An 18698-nucleotide genomic window follows, 5' to 3' on the forward strand; every position below is an offset into this window, starting at 1 on the left:
ACTGGGCATATAAGACGACTGGGCATATAAGATGATTGGGCATATAAGACAACTCCCTAGTTTTTCTGTTAAAATATAGGGTTTGGGCTATATTTGCTGTATAAGAATACCTCTCTTTTAACGCACACCAAATGAAAATTAAAAAATGTAAGAGAAAAAGAGTTGAACCCTTAAAGGTTAACAGTATATGTTTAATAAAGCTAGACTTTGGAGTGCCAACAATCATTTTACATTTGTCATTTGTAGTGAGTGACTGATTTTTTTAATTGTGATCTACATTGAGAGCAGGGAGAGGGGGCTCTTCCAAGAGCAGCTGGTGAAGTTGCAGTGATTAATTGGACTGCTAGAGAGAGACAGAGTGCCATCTCTGTGTCCCATAAAAGCTGAACAGAGGACTGAACACCAGAAAGGCGCATACCAGTGATGACACCCGGCAGCTGGATGGAATGCAGTACTCAGTAACTCAGCTCCTCTGTGTGCCCCGAAAGATAAATCAGGACTGGCAGAGGACTGAGTGATGATGACTGGCAGCTGGATGGGATGCAGTGGTAAGAGGGGGGAGGATTACTTGTCCCTGAAGCTGGAGTAAGTTTCAGCATGCCATATACCAGTATGTAAGACAATCCCGACTTTTTTTTTTTTTTTCAGTTATTAGGTCACACCTGGCAGCGCTCAGGGGTTACTCCTGGCTCCATGCTCAGAATTCACCCCTAGCAGGCACAGGGGACCATATGGAATGCCGGGATTCAAACCACCGTCCTTCTGCATGAAAGGCAAATGCTGTACCTCCATGCTATCTCTCTGGCTCCGACAATTCCGACTTTTAAAAAGTTTTTCATTAGTTAAAAAGTTGTCTTATATGCTGAAAAATATGGTACTTCTCTAATTACATTCACCATTCTTTGTGGTAAGTTTCATATCATGGGTGGGTCCTTTCAAACCTCATCTCTATTGTCTCTGGGTATTAAAAAGTTCTTTAAAAATAAATTGTTTGGGCCCGGAGAGATAGCTCAGCGGCGTTTGCCTTGCAAGCAGCCGATCCAGGACCAAAGGTGGTTGGTTCGAATCCCGGTGTCCCATATGGTCCCCTGTGCCTGCCAGGAGCTATTTCTGAGCAGACAGCCATCAGTAACTCCTGAGCACCGCCGGGTGTGGCCCAAAAACCTAAATAAATAAATAAATAAATAAATAAATAAATAAATAAATAAATAAATAAATAAATTGTTTAACTGAATTACTGGGAGATACACAGTTACAAAGTTGTTCATAATTGAGTTTCAGTTATACAATGTCCGACAATGTCTGACACCCTTCACCAGTGCATGTCCATGGTAGGAATCTTGCCACAAACTAGGGGAGTGCAGTTAGGGCAGAGAAGAGACCACTAGGACAATGATAACTGGAAATGATCACTCTGGATAAGAACTAAGTTTTGAAAGGAGGTAATGTGATTGGTGGCAGGAAAAAGACCCTCTTTCTAGCACATGGAGGGGACAAAACAATATAGTGAGGTAACACGTACAATCAGCTCTCGGTATTTCTTCTTTAGGGACTGGTGGCGCTCTCTCAACTGATTGGCCATGAGTTTGTACTGGTCCCTTTCCTGCTGGCATGTGTCCAGCTCCTTGGACAGGATCAGCAGGGCTTCTTTTTTACTCTCCAGCTTCCTTTTACATACCAGGTACTGTAAAACAAACAGAGACAAGTCAGGGCCACAAATCTCAGCCCACCTCTACTGAATACCCACTACTTAACAAGTGGCAATATTGGTCTGAGTTTGGGAAGTAGAGTAGATGTAGAGAGTTTCTGCACAGTTTAACAGTAGAATGTTCCTATTTGGTATGATCTTGTAGAGTATTTGGGGGCAGCAGGGCTGGGAAGCACCATTCCCCTAAATCTATTAAGTCATACCAGAAAGGAATGCTTCATTTTTGATAGTACAGAAGCCTGCACCAGATATTTCTTATATGTACCAAAAGGAAATAAAGAACCTGATTTATTTCCACATGCCAGGACCAAAACCTTGGAACAATTGCGAACTTTGTCAAAACAGAGGCAGATAATATCATCTAATTGGTGAATAATTATAGAAGCAGAATTTTTGGTTTTGTTTTTTATTTGAGTCAATCCTGCTAGTGCTCTGGGATATTTTTTTGTCCTCTGTGCTCAGGGGTCACTCCTTATAGGGCTCAGAAGATTATATGGAGTTTCAGGCACCAAATCCTATACACTGTACTATCTTTCTAGCCCCAAATGTTATTTAGATAGTTAGCATTAAATATTTTAAGGAATTGGCATTTGAAAATAAGAATATGTAAACTTTTATTTAAAAATTTACAAAATTTTGGGCCCGGATGGATAGCACAGTGGTGTTTGCCTTGCAAGTAGCTGATCCAGGACCAAAGGTGGTTGGTTTGAATCCCGGTGTCCCATATGGTCCCCCATGCCTGCCAGGAGCTATTTCTGAGCAGACAGCCAGGAGTAACCCCTGAGCAACAACCGGGTGTGGCCCAAAAACCAAAAAAAAAAAAAAAAAAAAAACCAGCAATTTACAAAAATTTATACACAGAAAGATAGTTAATTAAAAATATATACAAATTTACTAATGATAAATCCTTGGTAGCAAAATTATTTTCACATTCTCTTAAATCTTTGTTCTTGGAACTAGAGAGATAATGCAACTAGCTGAGCAAAAGCTTTGTGTGTGGGAGGTTCAGGTTCGATCCCTGGCACAGCACGGTTCCCAAATGTCACCGTGTATAGCCTCCAGTATTTTTAAAATGATAAAGTTTGTTTTATTCTTGATAAATTTTTGTTTCCTAAAATTTTAAGAATAAATCCAGATGGTTTCTCCAATAAAAATTTTAGTTATTAAAGGCAATATAATTGAACTATAAATCACCATGATAGATATTATCACCCACATAAGACAACAGAACTTTCTCATGTGAGAATTTTAATTCACTAAATTGACCAGGATAGGTATACTTTCTGTGATTCAACACAGCTACCTGCCAACTCAAGACCAATTTTAAAAGCTAAGTTTTTTGGGTTTTTGGTTTTTTTTGTGTGTGTGGTTTTTGGGTCACACCTGGCAGTGCTCAGGAGTTACTCCTGGCTCCATGCTCAAAAATAGCTCCTGGCAGGCACAGGGGACCATATGGGACGCCGGGATTCGAACCGATGACCTTCTGCATAAAAGGCAAACACCTTACCTCCATGCTATCTCTACAGCCCCCAAAACTAAGTATTTTTAAAATAACCTCTTTTACAATAAATTTGTACTGAGGTATCATTGTTTTATAACATCACATGTTTTCATTGCTGAATTTCCATTACATTTTAACATCCAACTACTGTTTATTCTGATCACTATTATCCTCAAAAGTCTTTTTTTATCCATCATCATAAAACTAACTTCCCTAACCCCCTCTCTTTTGGTAATATTTAATATTTTCTCTCTATGTAAGAGTTTGTTTTTTGTTTAGTTTTACTTGTTGTTTGGTTCTTCACACTTCATATTTGAGTAAGATTATATGGTGATGATCTTCATCTTGTTTTATTTATTTATTATTACAATTTAGGTGATAGAACTACAACAGTGTTCAAGTTTCTGTTAGTGTTGTACCAAATTGCTGCCCATCCTGGCCATCAATGTTGCTCATGACCTTTATGCCCACCTTTATGTTCAGTCCGGTCAAATGTTCCTCCTCTCCCACTACTACCTCAATTATCTGTTAGCAGAGAGTTATATTTTGGTATATAATGCTACTTCATACCTCCATGTGTTTGAGACCTTTCACTATGTTTCAGCAGCCTCTAACTTCCAGCAGCCTCTTCACTCTCCTCTTCCTTCTCCTCTTCCCTCTTTTACCTACCCTAACACTCTCAGTTCTGTATTCTAGTATCAAAGGCTTATTATCAATTGATATTGTCTATATCTTTGATTCATTTTTCTACATATCACAGATGTATGAGGACATGCAGTACTTGTCCTTCTGCCTCAGGCTTACTACACTTGGCAGAATATTATCCAATTCTGATCAAAGTTGCCACAAACTGTATGACTTTTTCTCAGAGGGTGCACAATATTTCATCATGTATATGTACATCTTTACTCATTTGTCTGTTATTGAATTTGTGGTTGTATCTATATCCTGTCTATTGTACCAAGAGCTGCAATTAACATAGGTGTGCATATATATGTGTATATATATATATTTGAATCAATTGTTTTGTTTTGAAGGTAGAACCCAACTGACTGAGAGAAGATATTCACATATAATACTTCAGCTAAACAACAAATATTCAATAATCTATAAAGCACTCTCAAGAAGCTCAGCAACAAAAATAAGTAATATCCCCATCAAAAATTAGGGAGATGAATATACACTTCCACAAGAAGACATATGGGTGGTCAACGAGTATATGAAAAAGTGCTCATTATCACTTAATATCAGGAAAATACAAATCAAAATAACAATTAGGTATTAAACCAGTGAGAATGGAAATGAATATATATATATATGTATAAAAAAACCAAAACAACAAATGTTGGTGGGGTTGTGGTGAAAAAGGAACCCTCATTCATAGTTAGTAGACATGTCACCTCCAGCCTCTATGGCAAACAGTATAGATATTTCTTTTTAGATATTTTTATTTTTATTTTACTGATTGATTTACTTTACTGAAGCCACTCTTTGAATTACCTACTTCTAATGGCTGGATGTGTCCACATGGAACTCTTCTACAGAGCTGTGGGTATCTATCCCCCTCTCATCTTTCCTAACTCCCTCAACCTCATCTGACAACCATCCACCACATGGATCAGTGTAAGCACAAACTAGGACTCTACTTTCATTGGATATATTGTACCGTCTGGTGTTATTCACATATGTGAAATGTGGCACTAAATACCTTTTGAATTTGCCCCGTAAAAGACCAAATTCAGAGCATTCATGAAAACAATTTATAGTTTCATTATACACTCTGACATGAGCACTTTGTCATTATGGACGCTCGCACAAAGCAGAGAGAATCAGCACTCCCATACCATTTGAGTCAATGCTCTTTTATGGACAAAAAGCATTACTCATATAGAGTGCTTGCTAGGAACTGACTTTGTTAAGTTCAATTTCAAATAAATGAAAGGGGAAGAAGAGTTTTGTGCATTAGCACAATTTTTTTTTCTTTTAAAAAAAAAAGTAATTGCTTAGCTTCAAAAACAAAGGAGGAAGAAAAGCCATTCTGAGACGGATTTAAGTTCTAAGAAAGGACACTTCCACCTTGGAGGAATCTTATTCCTGGCAGTAATGAGGTTGGAATCCTGCCTTAAATGTCCTGGATTTTCAGACTCTGACACTGTCTTCATGGAGGCATAATGGTTCTGTCGCTGCAGTGATTTCTCAAGAGTAAAATCCTCAAGGAGTAAACATCAGAAGAGAGAGGCCCCAATCCCTCCACTGCTCTGTCCTAAGGGAGGTGTTGAGGTTTCGCAGGAACAAATACAATTTGCACACAATTTAGAAGGTCTAGAGCTTGTGCTTGGAGCTCTCTGTCTGTTGTCAGCAGCCTTGGTTGTCCGGTGCTATTAGTATTGGAGTCACTGATGGTCAGCTTTTCCCCTGTGATTTATCTGACCCAAATGTGAACCCCCAGATGTAAGCAGTATCTTCGAACTATGGGGAAGAAAATGCCGATCCCATTATAAGGTGCAGTAGGCAGATGAGATGGGCCATCTGGTCTACTGAAAGCCATCACTTATGGGCACATTTCCTGACCTTGAACTGCAGTATCTTAGTCCTAAAGGGAAGCTACATATCTTTCAACAAAATGACCTTAAAGGTACTTCAAACTTGGGAAGGACAGTAATAGATTTCCCTTTGTTTGGTTCTAAAATACCTGATAGGAAGCTCTAATCAATACCATCAGTTACTCCAACAACAAATATTCGAAAATGAACTCCAGAAAAGAGGACTCATTGGAGAGTGTGTTCATACTTATGTGATATACTTATGTATATCATAAGTGTGATATACTTATGCTTCCCCAAATCCAAAACTGAACCCCTCTATATCTCTGGAAGGGCATCCCACTCTGTTCCATTAGAGAAGAAACAGTATCCAGTGCCTCATCGGTGCCCAAAGACAAGACATTAAAGCCCTATGGTTTGCTGACATGTGCCTACCTGGACACTATTTTTTTTTATCACTCAATCTTATTTAAATAGGGCTCTGAGTATTTGTTTCCAAATCCAGAAGTCTAAGATTTGAGGAGCAGAATCTCTTCAGTCCAGTTCCTCTGAGTATATGACATAGTGGTCAGTTAGAAGCCCTATCAAAGGGCAAGAAACCAAGTCAGTACAAAAAAAAAATACGTGATTAAAAAAATAAAAGAGTGATGCTGAAGGTATCACTGCCAGACAGGCTGTACTTTCTTCTGTTACCCTGGTCTAGAAGAGCAAATTTCAGACCTTTTCCTCTGTACCTTTTATTTTAATCACTAGAACATGTCTTCTGATAAAGCCCCACTTTTCTTTTGGTGTTTTTGGGCCACACCCGTTTGATGCTCAGGGTTTACTCCTGGCTAAGTGCTCAGAAATTGCCCCTGGCTTGGGGGGACCATATGGGACGCCGGGGGATCAAACCGCAGTCCTTCCTTGGCTAGTGTTTGCAGGGCAGACACCTTACCTCTAGCGCCACCTCACCGGCCCCCAAAGCCCCACTTTTCAAGAAGTCCATAGTGTTGCAGCTCAGGCTAAAGGCAGATGGGACTTCCCTGCTCTCTTTTCCTGCCATAATTCTGCTTTCTGTAGATGCATTGATAAGGATTCCTAAAAACTCAACATCACCTTGGAAGGCTTATAAAATACAGATCCCTGGGGCAGGGTCAAGACCACCAAATAAGAATAGATATATTCTTGGTATCCTCCACATGGCATGAAGGATCGACTCATTTGAAACTGAAATTCCAGGCTCTGGAAGCCTGGAGCCCACCCTGGTAATCTGCAAGATCTAGTATGCAGTATCACTGATAAAGCCATGTTGCTTTATAGACATGCTTTATCATGTTGCTCTTAGAGCCATCCCAAGGATATTTGTGCCTTGTATAGTAGTGCAGAGGGGTTCTAAACAAGTCAAAACACAGATGATATTTTATTGTATTTGACCAGATATCATACACAAGTGGCTTCATTAAAGCAACAATAGGAAACTCTGGGCAGTTTGTGTGTGCAGTGGATAGAGGAGAGACAAAGGATGGAATTTCTCCCAATCACTCTAAAATAGTGAGAATTTGGTCCCTGTTAACAATGGTTAAAATATCACATTGCCTGGCCCTCTAATTGGAAGCAAACCAAAATCAACAACCACTACCACAAAAACTGGACGGAAAGAAGATCCTCCTTCACTGGCATCTCTGAACATTCAGCAAATTCATGTAGGGAGCCTTAAGGAGGATAGAAGAGAAAGTATCAGATGAGCAAAGTGTAATTGTGCCTGGGATGTTCCAGCTCCTAGAGGAGGAGATGCTAGGGGAGCTGACCAGATGTAATTGCCCAAGAGATAGAGATCCAGAATTGATGGACAAATCCTCAACTGTTGGAACCAGAAACAGGCACATCAAGAGACTCACAGTGCTTGGACCTCAGTTGTCACAGAATACCCTCAATTTTAGAAACCCTTAATTTTATTCTTATTCATTTATTTTCATTTGACTTGAGGGCCACACCCTGTGGTACTTAGAGGCCCAACTCTGTTGTGTTCAGGGTAACTCCCTGTGGTGCCCTGGGGACAGTGTGGCGCCAGATATCCAAACCCAGCCTACTAAATCCAGTACATGCCGTCAGCCTGTTGATCTATTTCTCCATCCCAGGAGAAATCCTCACTTCCAAAAGACCAACCAGTACCATGAGGGTAAACAGTGCTTGGAAAACAATAGGGTAAGGGGCATATGTCTCACTGGAAGGACCTAGAAATTGCTCCACATGCCCTGTCCAGGATAGTGCTGGTTAAATGATTTCCAAATAAGGACCATCTGTGGCAGCAGTATTTGTGACATCTATCACTGAGAGGCTCAGAAAAGACTTGGTTGGAAAGGGTGCAGGGCTGAAGTTGTATTTATAAGGCACAACAGAGTGAAAAGGTCAGCATAGTGATGTAGCCAACATTTGTAGCCTCTCTCCAGCATTCCCAGTTATCCTTTCTTTCCGAGCAGAGGGCATGACTGTCTTTCTTCATTGCTTTGGAATCAGGCCACATCATGGGTCTGGCTTTATCCAGTGAAACGCTATTAGAAGGAATCTGAACCACTTGAATTTGGGCATACACAGCCAAGTTCTCTCCTTCCCCACTGTAAAAACTGTGGGAGCATTGCTACTGAGGGGCCATCTGAGCAGAACAGTCCAGAGCAGGCAGCCATCATAGCCCCAGAGAGTCATTCAGGTCCACAGAGTGTGTGATCCAGAAATCAATGGTGATGGTGGAATGCTATAGAGCCATGGAGGTGTTTGTTATCAGAGCATAATCTAGTCTATTCTGACTAATACGGTTTACATCAAAGGCAAAGACAGGAGGACAAAGGAAGATCGTGTTCATAGATTCATTTGGTTGTGTTTCTGCTGGCTGATTATGATGATGAAGAGGTTGAATGAAATCACAAATAAATATTATGATAAATAAATAGCATCACAATAAATATTCCTCAGAAGAACTGACCTTCCTTCCCCAGTTCTGCAATAGATAAGTTTCTATGTCTGACGTACTATACTGGTAATCAGTACAGAACTGAGTTTATGGTTTCAATATCCTTCCTTTTTGGAGATAGCCTCACCTCTGGGAAACCCTGCAGTGCCAGGGGTTGAACTGGGAGCTCTTCCATCTACCACCCATGATATACATTTCCTAAGTGAGAAATGATGGTATTATAAGGATTGTATATATAATATTGGAGAGATTTGAGAGAGTCAGAGAGAGATCCTAGATCTTTTTAGAGTTCAACCCATCAGAACCCGAGGTTCTAAAACTGTAAAGATTCTGAGCCCCTCCATCAAAATCAGAATATATATGGAGCTAATTACTACACTAAACTGTTTTCCCTAGCATAGGAAATATAAAGAAATAAGAGAGAGATTTTGAGTTTTCTTACTTTTTAGACCTAGAATAAGTGGGTAAAACCATTAATTCCTTACTTACCTAGCTACTTCCCAACAATGGAATCCCAGCTACTTCTTTCCTCAGAAAGTTCCCAGGGAGAGGGAAAAAAGGGAAAAGGACATATAAATACCCATCTCCTAGCTCCTTGTGAGAAAACCAAGTGACTCCAGTATGCTTTCCATCCACTTAGAAGCAATGGACTAAAATTCAGTAGGGTCTCAGGAAATGAATAGGTAGACTATTCCCATGTGGGAAACCTGAGAGTAACTGGTGTTTGTATAAGATCTAGTGGGACTTGATATCTCAGTCAACAAACAGCTCTGAGGCACCAGATACAGAGCCAAGCATTGCTCTTTAAAAGGACGTAAGGTCATGTTGGTTTTGAAAAGAAAAAGCACAGAACCTGAATCACAAATTTCTATTTTCCCAACCCACCAGGTACTTTCCAAAAGCCCTCAACATTCTGAAAACTGGAAATGTATTTAGTGCCCAGGAGTGACTGTAGCTAATGGGAAAATTCCTGGTCTTCTAGCCACTGATGTGAATTTATCCTTCACACATGTGCTGAAGGAAAAGGTGATGTGTTTGGTGACAGACTGCAGTCCCTAGCGCTGCTGGACATGACGCAGAATCAGCAGAGTGCTTATTAGATTGCCCTTTGGTTTCCAGATTTTGTGCATCTGAGACACATCCAGGTCTCAAGCATTTTAGAGAAGAGGCATGATTTTTATTATAAATCACTTTTTGCCATCTCTACAGGGTCTCAACAACATCTGTGAGACTAAAATGAAAACTCCCACTAAGTAGTAACTGTCCTAAATCTTAGCATTTGCTAGGTTGCAATGTCTTCAGGTAGGGCAGGAAAACTACATTGCGATTAGTAAACATTCAAGCTCTTTAAATGGTTCCATACCTAACACCAATGGTTCCCTTTCCATTCAGAAGTTTCTGAAGTTTGTATCTCATGCAGGATAATGCCAGAGATGAGCTAAATGTCACAAATAACCTCGGGGATTTGACCAATGGCAAAAAGCAAGGTGTCCAACAGCCAGGATGTTCCATAAGAGCATTTTTCAAATGTGGTCCTGGGTTGGAAAATGGCTCAAATGGTGATAGTGCATTTTGCCTGCAGGAGTATAGTTACCCCATGACCTTATATGCATCAAAAGGTCCCCCCACCACGCTTGCTTCAGCAGCACATATATTAAAAGGTTTCCCCTCCACCAAATAATAACAAAATACTCTGTGGAGCATGGTACATGTATTTGGAAAATCAAGTCAATGTAGTTACAACCCTAATTTTCTTCCTTTCATTCTTTTTTTTTCTTTTGGACTGTGTGAATATCAAAATGGGTTTAACTCATTACTATGAAAATATATGCAGGCTAGGTATGTGAATCAAATGGTAGGACGCTTCCAGGCAGGTACAAAGCTCTGAGTTTATTTTGCACATCCCCTGAGCATTCCTGGATGTCATCCCTAAAGTACATGTATAAAACTCATATGACATCATGTTGGGGGGGTTATTGAGAAAACAATAGTTTACATTACTTTATGTGTTTGCCAAGTACAATATCATATGTCTTCAAAGTACATATAACTAATCCTCATTTTCTTTTCTTAGTAAGACCAAGGGGGCTCCCAATTCATACTCAGGGGTCCAGTTGCCATTCCCAGTTATTCTGGGCAAATTGAACTGAACAATTGAGTACTGAGGTGCAAGTTGTGGTGCTGGTGTTAAACACTTGAGACCCTGCAGTGCTAGGAACCAACAAGGTCTCTCCATCAAAGCCCAGAACCTCTAGAAGTATACCTGGAGCTGCTTGGGGTACCATATAGAATCAAACCATAATTCCACACATGCATTCTATACATGATTTCATACATGTACCATAAACTGGATCAATTACCTAGCCCCAATGAAAGGAAGGAAGGAAGGAAGGAAGGAAGGAAGGAAGGAAGGAAGGAAGGAAGGAAGGAAGGAAGGAAGGAAGGAAGGAAGGAAGGAAGAAAGGAAGGAAGGAAGGAAGGAAGGAAGGAAGGAAGGAAGGAAGGAAGGAAGGAAGGAAGGAAGGAAGGAAGGAAGGAAGGAAGGAAGGAAGGAAGGAAGGAAAGTCTGTGTTATGCAATCACACTAATACTATGTTATTAATTCTTCCTACATAATATATGTAGAGAAAAAAACATACACACATAGACTTGCACACTGAGGACAGACATATCCCAAGTTTTATGGCTTCTATTCCAAAAACCATACTGAGCACTCATTCATTCAACAAATATTTACTGTAAGGTAGTGAGAGGCCAAGGGCATGGCAGGGGTTGAATGCTGAACAGAGAGGAGAAAATACACAGAAAAGATGCTTTAAATTAGCTTGAAATCATAGAAAAATTAGCTTGAAGAGGTTAGGCACCTAGAATCAATTCGAGTTAGCCCATTCTCCAGGACAGGGGGTCACTTCTGATGAATTACTACCTGTTCTGTCCACTTTACCAAGGCTACTGTGAACCAGAAAGGAAAGTGGATAGACCAAAAAAGATTCATAAACTTTGTTTTAAATTAAATTTAAAGCTATTGCTTTTGTATCATTTAAGGTGAGTGAACATAGCACTTCCTAGAACATTAAACACCAACACTACATAAGTGGGCCCAAAGACGCTCTTATTATGCCAAAGCCTAAATAGAAGAAATATAATATTTCTCTGGCTTTTCTGACAGCTGTGGTTTAAGCATGGGCTCTAAGGTGAGAGAGAGTACAAGTTTTAAGGAGCTTGTCCTGTAGGAGGATGATGCTTGCTCAATCACTGATACTGCATGATCCTCAAGTATCACTAGATGCAGCTTTAGAAGCCCCTGACCTCTGCAAGGGTAGCTGGATAACCCTCAGAACTGTAGGGTTAGTGCCTTTACAATGAACTGCCAGCCTGGATGACCAAGAATTGCCAGGAATGACCCCCAGGTACCTGATCATGGCTTGAGAGGCCCCTGACAAACCAAAAAAAAAAAATTGGCTCTACTTTTGATGGCATTACCATACCTAGCCATGCTTCATGGATCATAAGGGTCACAGACTTGAGAGCACTATGGGAAAAGGGGTACACACCTCTGTACTCTTTTTTTTTTAAATTTTATTGTGACCGAAGTGCATTACAAATATTTCACTGCATCATTTATGGTACATAGTGACAATGAATGAGGGGCATTCCCACCACCAGTGCTGTCCTCCCTTCACCCCTGTTCCCAGCATGTATCCCATGTCTCCCTCTTTTACCCCCCAGAATGCTAGTGCAACTGGTCTCCATTTTATAGCTTGTTGTAGATTGAGCATCCATTCCACCGTCATTGGAGATAAAAAGGATAAGAAAAAAGGGAGAAGAAAATTTGGTAACAACTACCAAAAAAAGAAAGAAAAAAGAAAAAAAAATGGAAGAAAAAAGAAAAAAATTGCACCTGGCAAATAAAAATAAAAATAAATCACCAGATAATAACCACAAGAGTGAAAAAGAAAGAGAAAAGTGGAAGAAATAAGAGAAGAAAAATAAAGTCAAAAACTAACAAATCAAAGCAAAACAAGAAAAGTAGGGGTGCTGGAGTGGCAGGGATTGGCGTTCTCCCACTTTTTTTTTTTTTTGCATAGGCACAGTAAGCATTGGGGAAGAAAGGGAATTCCCGTGGCCTAAAAGATTCAGGGTTTCTCCATCCTTGAAGCATACCATCATGGGATCAACCCCTGGCTCTATATATACTCATTACCCCATCCCAAAGACTTTTGAAAACAACAACAACAAGATGTCTTATTGCAGAGGCCCAACTTGAACAACAGAGACTGAGCAGAACCTTTGGATCCATAATATCCTAGGCTTTGGCTTAGGGACTGAACAAAAACAGGGAGCAAGTGTTACAGAAGACTGAACACAACAACAATGATGGATAGAAACCTCTAGAACCATCAAAACTCTATCCTAGCTCCTGACCTATAACCTGCACAAATACCAAGATCACTAGCTACAGTGGCTTGATTTTCTCACACCTCTGTACTCAATTTCAAGCTCTTTTGCCTATCCTATGTTGCAGCCAAGTATATTCTTAATAGGCTTCTATTTTTCTCTCTCCTGAGTTAAACATTTTTTCATCCTGTGACCATACCATGGCTGCTTGGGAGCTATTCCTGACTCTGCTCAGAGATCATTTCTGGAGGTGCTCTAGGTGCTCTTATGTGGTGCCAGAGGTCAAACTAGGATCAGCCACAGGCATGGTGAGCACCATAACCCCTCTACTCTCTATTTTTCTTTTTCTTAGACACCATGAAATTACAGTTATTCATGATTAGGTTTCAGGCACACAATGTCTCAACACCAGTCTTTCACCAGTATCCATTTCTCTCCACCAATATAACTACCTCACCTCCATTTTCCTCCCACCCATCAGTCTGCTTCTCGAAGCTTCCTCCCCACCCCCAATTTTGGGGCCATGCCTGGGATGCTCAGAGGTTACTCCTACTCTCAGGAACTACTCCTGACAATATGGGGGGAACATATAGAATATGTTATGATATAGATCATATGATAGGGATCAAAATTTGGTCAGCCGTGTGTAAGGTAGATGCCCTAACCATTGTTATTATCACTCACACATAAAGAAGATTTTCTTTTTGGCTTTTTTGGGCCACACCTGGTGGCACTCAGGAGTTACAACTGGTTATGCACTCAGAAATTGCTCCTGGCATGGGGGACCATGTTGAATGCTGGGGATCGAACCTGTGTCCATCCTGGGTCAGCCACATGCAAGGCAAATGCCATACTTCTATGCTACCACTCTGGCCCCTAAAGAGGCATTTTTTAAGATAAGCTTTGCACTTTGGTTTATAGTACGCTTGCTGATAGCTTCATACATAACACATAACCACCTTTCAGCACCATCACTTCTTCCTGGTTGAATGCTTCCCTCAACCATAGATCCCCTATCCTATCTCCAGGCCCCATCAATCCAAAATTTTAATTAGATACCCTTTATAACTGTATAACCAAAAGGAATGTATTTCAATGCAAAGTACATATACCAGGCCCTATTTATAAGATTTTCAGCTCTGCTGGAGCCTTTCTCATTATGCTTCAGAGCAATGGTTGAGGCACAAAAGCTATCCATGTATCTGGTTAGTGGCCAGCCAGCCCCATACTCCCCTCCCCACAGGTCTGTCTAGCCAAGAGTCAAGCAAATTCTTTGCATCTTCAATAGCAGAATTATGGACTGAGAAAACCTAATGCAAGTTGGGACCAAGGTTTTAGCACTCTTCTCTTCACTTGATTTAATCCTAGCCCTAGCACGCACGCACGCACGCACACAGGCACACACACACACACACACACACACACACACACACACACCCATACAGTGAATGTACCAGAAATTCTGATTGTGGGGTTTATTTTGTAGCTCAACTGAAGGGCATCTTCAACCCGCTGCTTGCTCTCTCCTTTGGACCTGGACTTCCTTGAATGTTCACTTTTGGGGAATGGTACAAATGTTGGAATCATCCTTACCCCCTAGATTCTTGTTCTCCTCCAGCCTTCATCTGACTTGTCAGCAAGTGCTATAGGCCGAATGCTTTAGGAGTACTCAAATCTAAGGTACATTGGATTTAAATAGTTCTCATACATCTTTGTTCCAAGTTCCCAAGGTGTACTGAGGATCTGAAATATACCCCAATTACCCAAAGTATATTTTGGAGAGTGGTGAAGTGTATTCAAAACTCCCCAAGGTGAATTGGATTTGACTACTCCCCGTGCATTTTCATTCCAAGTTGGAATATACCCCAATTACCCAGAGTGTTATGGGGGGTGTTTTCCATATTCCCCAGAGTTTACTGAAATTGAATACTCTCCATGTACTTTCATTCCAACCACTAACCATCTCTTGTTTGGGTCTGAACTCATGTTTCTGCCTATCTATAGTCTAAGCCCATGTGCTCACCAGAAAACAGCTTTTAAAATGGAAGCAGATGGCAACAGGTGGTGTTTCCAACCCCCCTGGGACACCCTATCACATTCAAAACAAATCCAGTACAAAAACTTATTTCTTAGGAAAAAGAAATCACATTTCCTAAAACAAAATAGAGGGAGGCACACGGGAATATGGAGGTCTGGTGGAGGAAACAAAACTGGTAAAGGGATTGGTAATGAGACACTGTATGTCTGAAACCCAATCATGAATAATTCTGTAATTTCAAGTGACTAACGTAAAAGTTAATTTTTTAAAAAAAATTTATTGTGGTCAAAGTGAATTACAATTGTTTCACAGAAATATTTAAGGTATATAGTGACAATGAATGAGAAACATCCCCAACGCCCCCAAATTAAAATTTTTATAAAGGAAAAGTAAATGAATCTAAAGTCCCACTTGCCCTTGTTACTTGCTTTCTGTTCGCATTGATCCACCTCTCTAACTTTAGAGTTCCCAGACTGCCACTTTGCACTTGAATTGGTGTTGCCTCCTGATTCATCCTGTAGTAATGCCTCCTTCTCTGTAAGCTCTTCCCTATCTCCTCCCAAGTTCTCAGTCCTCTTATATGATTTCACTTAATGTCAGAGTACTTCTTACTTGGCCTTGAGTTACTAACTAATTATTTCTCTGCTTTCAACATCTCCCTCTCCCATGGCAGCAACAAGAAAAATGCATTTACCAATCCTGTTCCCCATGCTGAGAACAAGACATGGTACAGATATTTACACACACATAAGTTCATATAAAAATTTTCATATACCATCTCCTACAGCTTCATCATACTGGCAACACAAGTTATCCCATTTTACAAATCTTCATACTCATAGCTAATGAAGATGCCAGGGACCATGAGGTTAAACCTTTTGTTCTATAGATAATAAAACTGAGATACATAATGGTAAACTGACTTACCAGTGAGTGGCAAAGAGCCCAGTTAAAACATGCATGGAAGATACTTTTCATTCTAAGCTAGCCCTCATCACACTGTCAAATTAAGGTAAGCAAGTCTGACTTGGGAGGCTCAAATGTATTTAGGTATAAAGTGGTGACTGGTACTCTTTTTTATAGTTAATAATTATTAAAAACTAGATACTAATAGATGCCACTAAGTCTGATAATCCCTAATAGTTACTACCTGCCATTATTAAATTGCTAAGTACCATAAAAAAGACAAAGTCCCTGAATCCACAGGGATGCAGTTCAGAGCATTGGTTTTCATGTGCTGAGTGGCAATAACTCTTACACTCCAGGATATTTCTGTGAACCAACACTAGTCTGGACACTGAAAACTACTAATTTAGGGTCACAGCAGGAGGAGTGAGGATGCCAAGATTCAGTTCTGGCTTGACCACACACTAGCTATGTTATCAATTACTTCACCTCCCTACACCTCTTCCTCATCACATAATAAGTGGATGTGATTAGAGCACCCTCCTAGAGCTTCTATGAGAATCCTTACAAAAAATGGTGCTACTTGGATGTTGGCATGACTATTTTTATAGTTAAGATGAAGAGCTCATAGGATAGAGAAGTTGCTCCAAGATTTGAGGGAGCATGTGATGCTGGCAGTGGATTCTTAAAAACAGGTAGAAGAAGTGACTTTGACTATAGATGAAGGTGTGGCAAGTAAAGGTGATGGAAATGCTACCGTTAGCCTGAAAAGTCACCCCAAAAGAGTTCAAAGGTGAGATGCCTGAACATGATACCATCAGAACAGCAAGTAACAGAAGGCTGTGGCCAAAGTTTCATCAGAGAAAGCTGGTAGGTAAGAAAGATACTCCAGCTAGGTGAGAAACAGCAAATGGTGCTGGAGCCAGAGGGCCTCTAAACAGGGAAGTGATGTCAAGAATTCTTTTAGAAAGACAGTTCTGTTTTCTTATCATGTGCTATGAATTATCTCTCAGGCTGACAGCTTAGGGAGAATAGGTTGCCAAGTCCATAGGAGAGAAAAGGTGGCTGGGGTTCTGGGCTGGCTCTGGACTCTGCAGGTTTGCTCTGAGCTGGCAGATCAACAATGACACTGATTATGTCACTTTCTATCATAGGAACTGGCAGTATCTTGCCCTGTGCAGTCTCATGAGACAGGGAATTCCAGTAGTAGGAGCATGTATAGCTATGACCCCAGCCACAACAGTTGCTATCAGCTGGGTCACATGTCCACCTAGCCCCACCCTAAAAGGGCTGAGTTGAGCAGAACAGAATGGTTACTAATCTCTTGGGAGGGCACCAAGGGTCACACATTCTGCTCTGCTTCCACCTCTTGTTTCTTTAGTGTCACAGTCAGAGTACAATTCTACTTATCAAGTTCATGTGTAAAGTAGGTGCCTGACACATTTGCTCTACTTTCTAGCCTAGGAAAAGAGGTTTTGGGTATAGTTTCAGAAGAAACGAAAAATTTTAATTGGTATCTTTTGAAAGTCCTCCTTGTGGTAGGCACTATTACAAGTGATAATTATGAAATGAAGACCCTTCGCAATCACTCTGTCATGAACGTCATTATTTTGCCAACACTGCTCAATGGCCTATGTGAAGCATAACTATCTGACTAAATATTCTTTGAAACAGGTTGTAAAATCAGCCCCGTTGCACAGGTGAGGACAGGGAAGATCAAAGTGGTCAATCTACTCCTTATTGCAAAGGTGAACCAGATGTTAGATGGCCGAGCCATTAGGAATTTTTGGATGTAAGCAACCTTAAAGATCACTCTACTATAGAAATGCCTGAGGAAGACACTAGTACTCAAAGTGGCCAGAGGACAGAAAAGGAGACTTAGAGCCAGATAGATATCGGGGGACAGACAATGAAGTGGGGGAGAACTAGTATTCCTTGCATCAAAATCTCCGAGTGATCTAGGATATGCTACCCTTTGGGGCAGAATAGGACACCTACAACACCTACCCACTGTCTCTCCAGACCAGATCCAGTGGTCATTCCCTCCAAAAACTAAAGTGTTATTGAGAAAAAGGAATGAATGGCGAAAGAAAAAAAATAGAGGAGAGAAAAAAAAAACTTTCCTTAACCCAAGCAGAGCCATTGTCTTAATCTAAGCCAAGTTATTGTCTCGAGTTTATGTCTCAACCCTGCTCAGGTTCCCTTTACATGGTTCATGAATAAAGGTTGAAAAAAAATAAAAAGACAGGCATTTAATAGCAATTCCTTTTCTTTCAATAAGCCTCTGAGTCTTTATTAATCATACACAGCAGCACACAGTAGTGAGGTTTACACAGCTGCAAAAGGGTGTACACCTACTGATTAGAGAAAAGACAGACACCACCCCTCAAGTAACCAGTGCCACATGAAAGGAAGGCAGTAATGACAGAGGCCCAGGTCGTGACGAGTGTACCAGCTAGCAGGAAATATTTTCATTATCCTCTCAAGAGTAGATCTTTTTTGACTTACATTTCAATCCCATTCTTATAGTAGGGCCTGACCTCTATTGTCAATGTGAACTCATGCCCACACACCAATTCCAAGAAGGCAGCCATGTGCCTGTCATCTTGAGAATGCTGCCCCCAGTTTCTAGCACCAACTGCCTTTTATCTCTC

General features: G+C 40.6%; 1 protein-coding gene across 2 annotated transcripts in view; it reads right to left on the reverse strand.

Moving 5' to 3' along the window:
* The window catches only part of CCDC149 (coiled-coil domain containing 149), a 126128-nt gene that overhangs the window by 77609 nt on the left and 29821 nt on the right, over positions 1 to 18698 (reverse strand). For both annotated transcript variants that reach the window (XM_049790000.1, XM_049789999.1), the window contains exon 2: positions 1523 to 1684. In XM_049790000.1, coding sequence (XP_049645957.1) covers positions 1523 to 1684 — 162 coding nt within the window. The remainder of the gene's footprint in view (positions 1 to 1522; positions 1685 to 18698) is intronic.

This window comes from Suncus etruscus, chromosome 16 (assembly GCF_024139225.1).
Source record: "Suncus etruscus isolate mSunEtr1 chromosome 16, mSunEtr1.pri.cur, whole genome shotgun sequence".
Lineage (NCBI taxonomy): Eukaryota > Metazoa > Chordata > Mammalia > Eulipotyphla > Soricidae > Suncus > Suncus etruscus.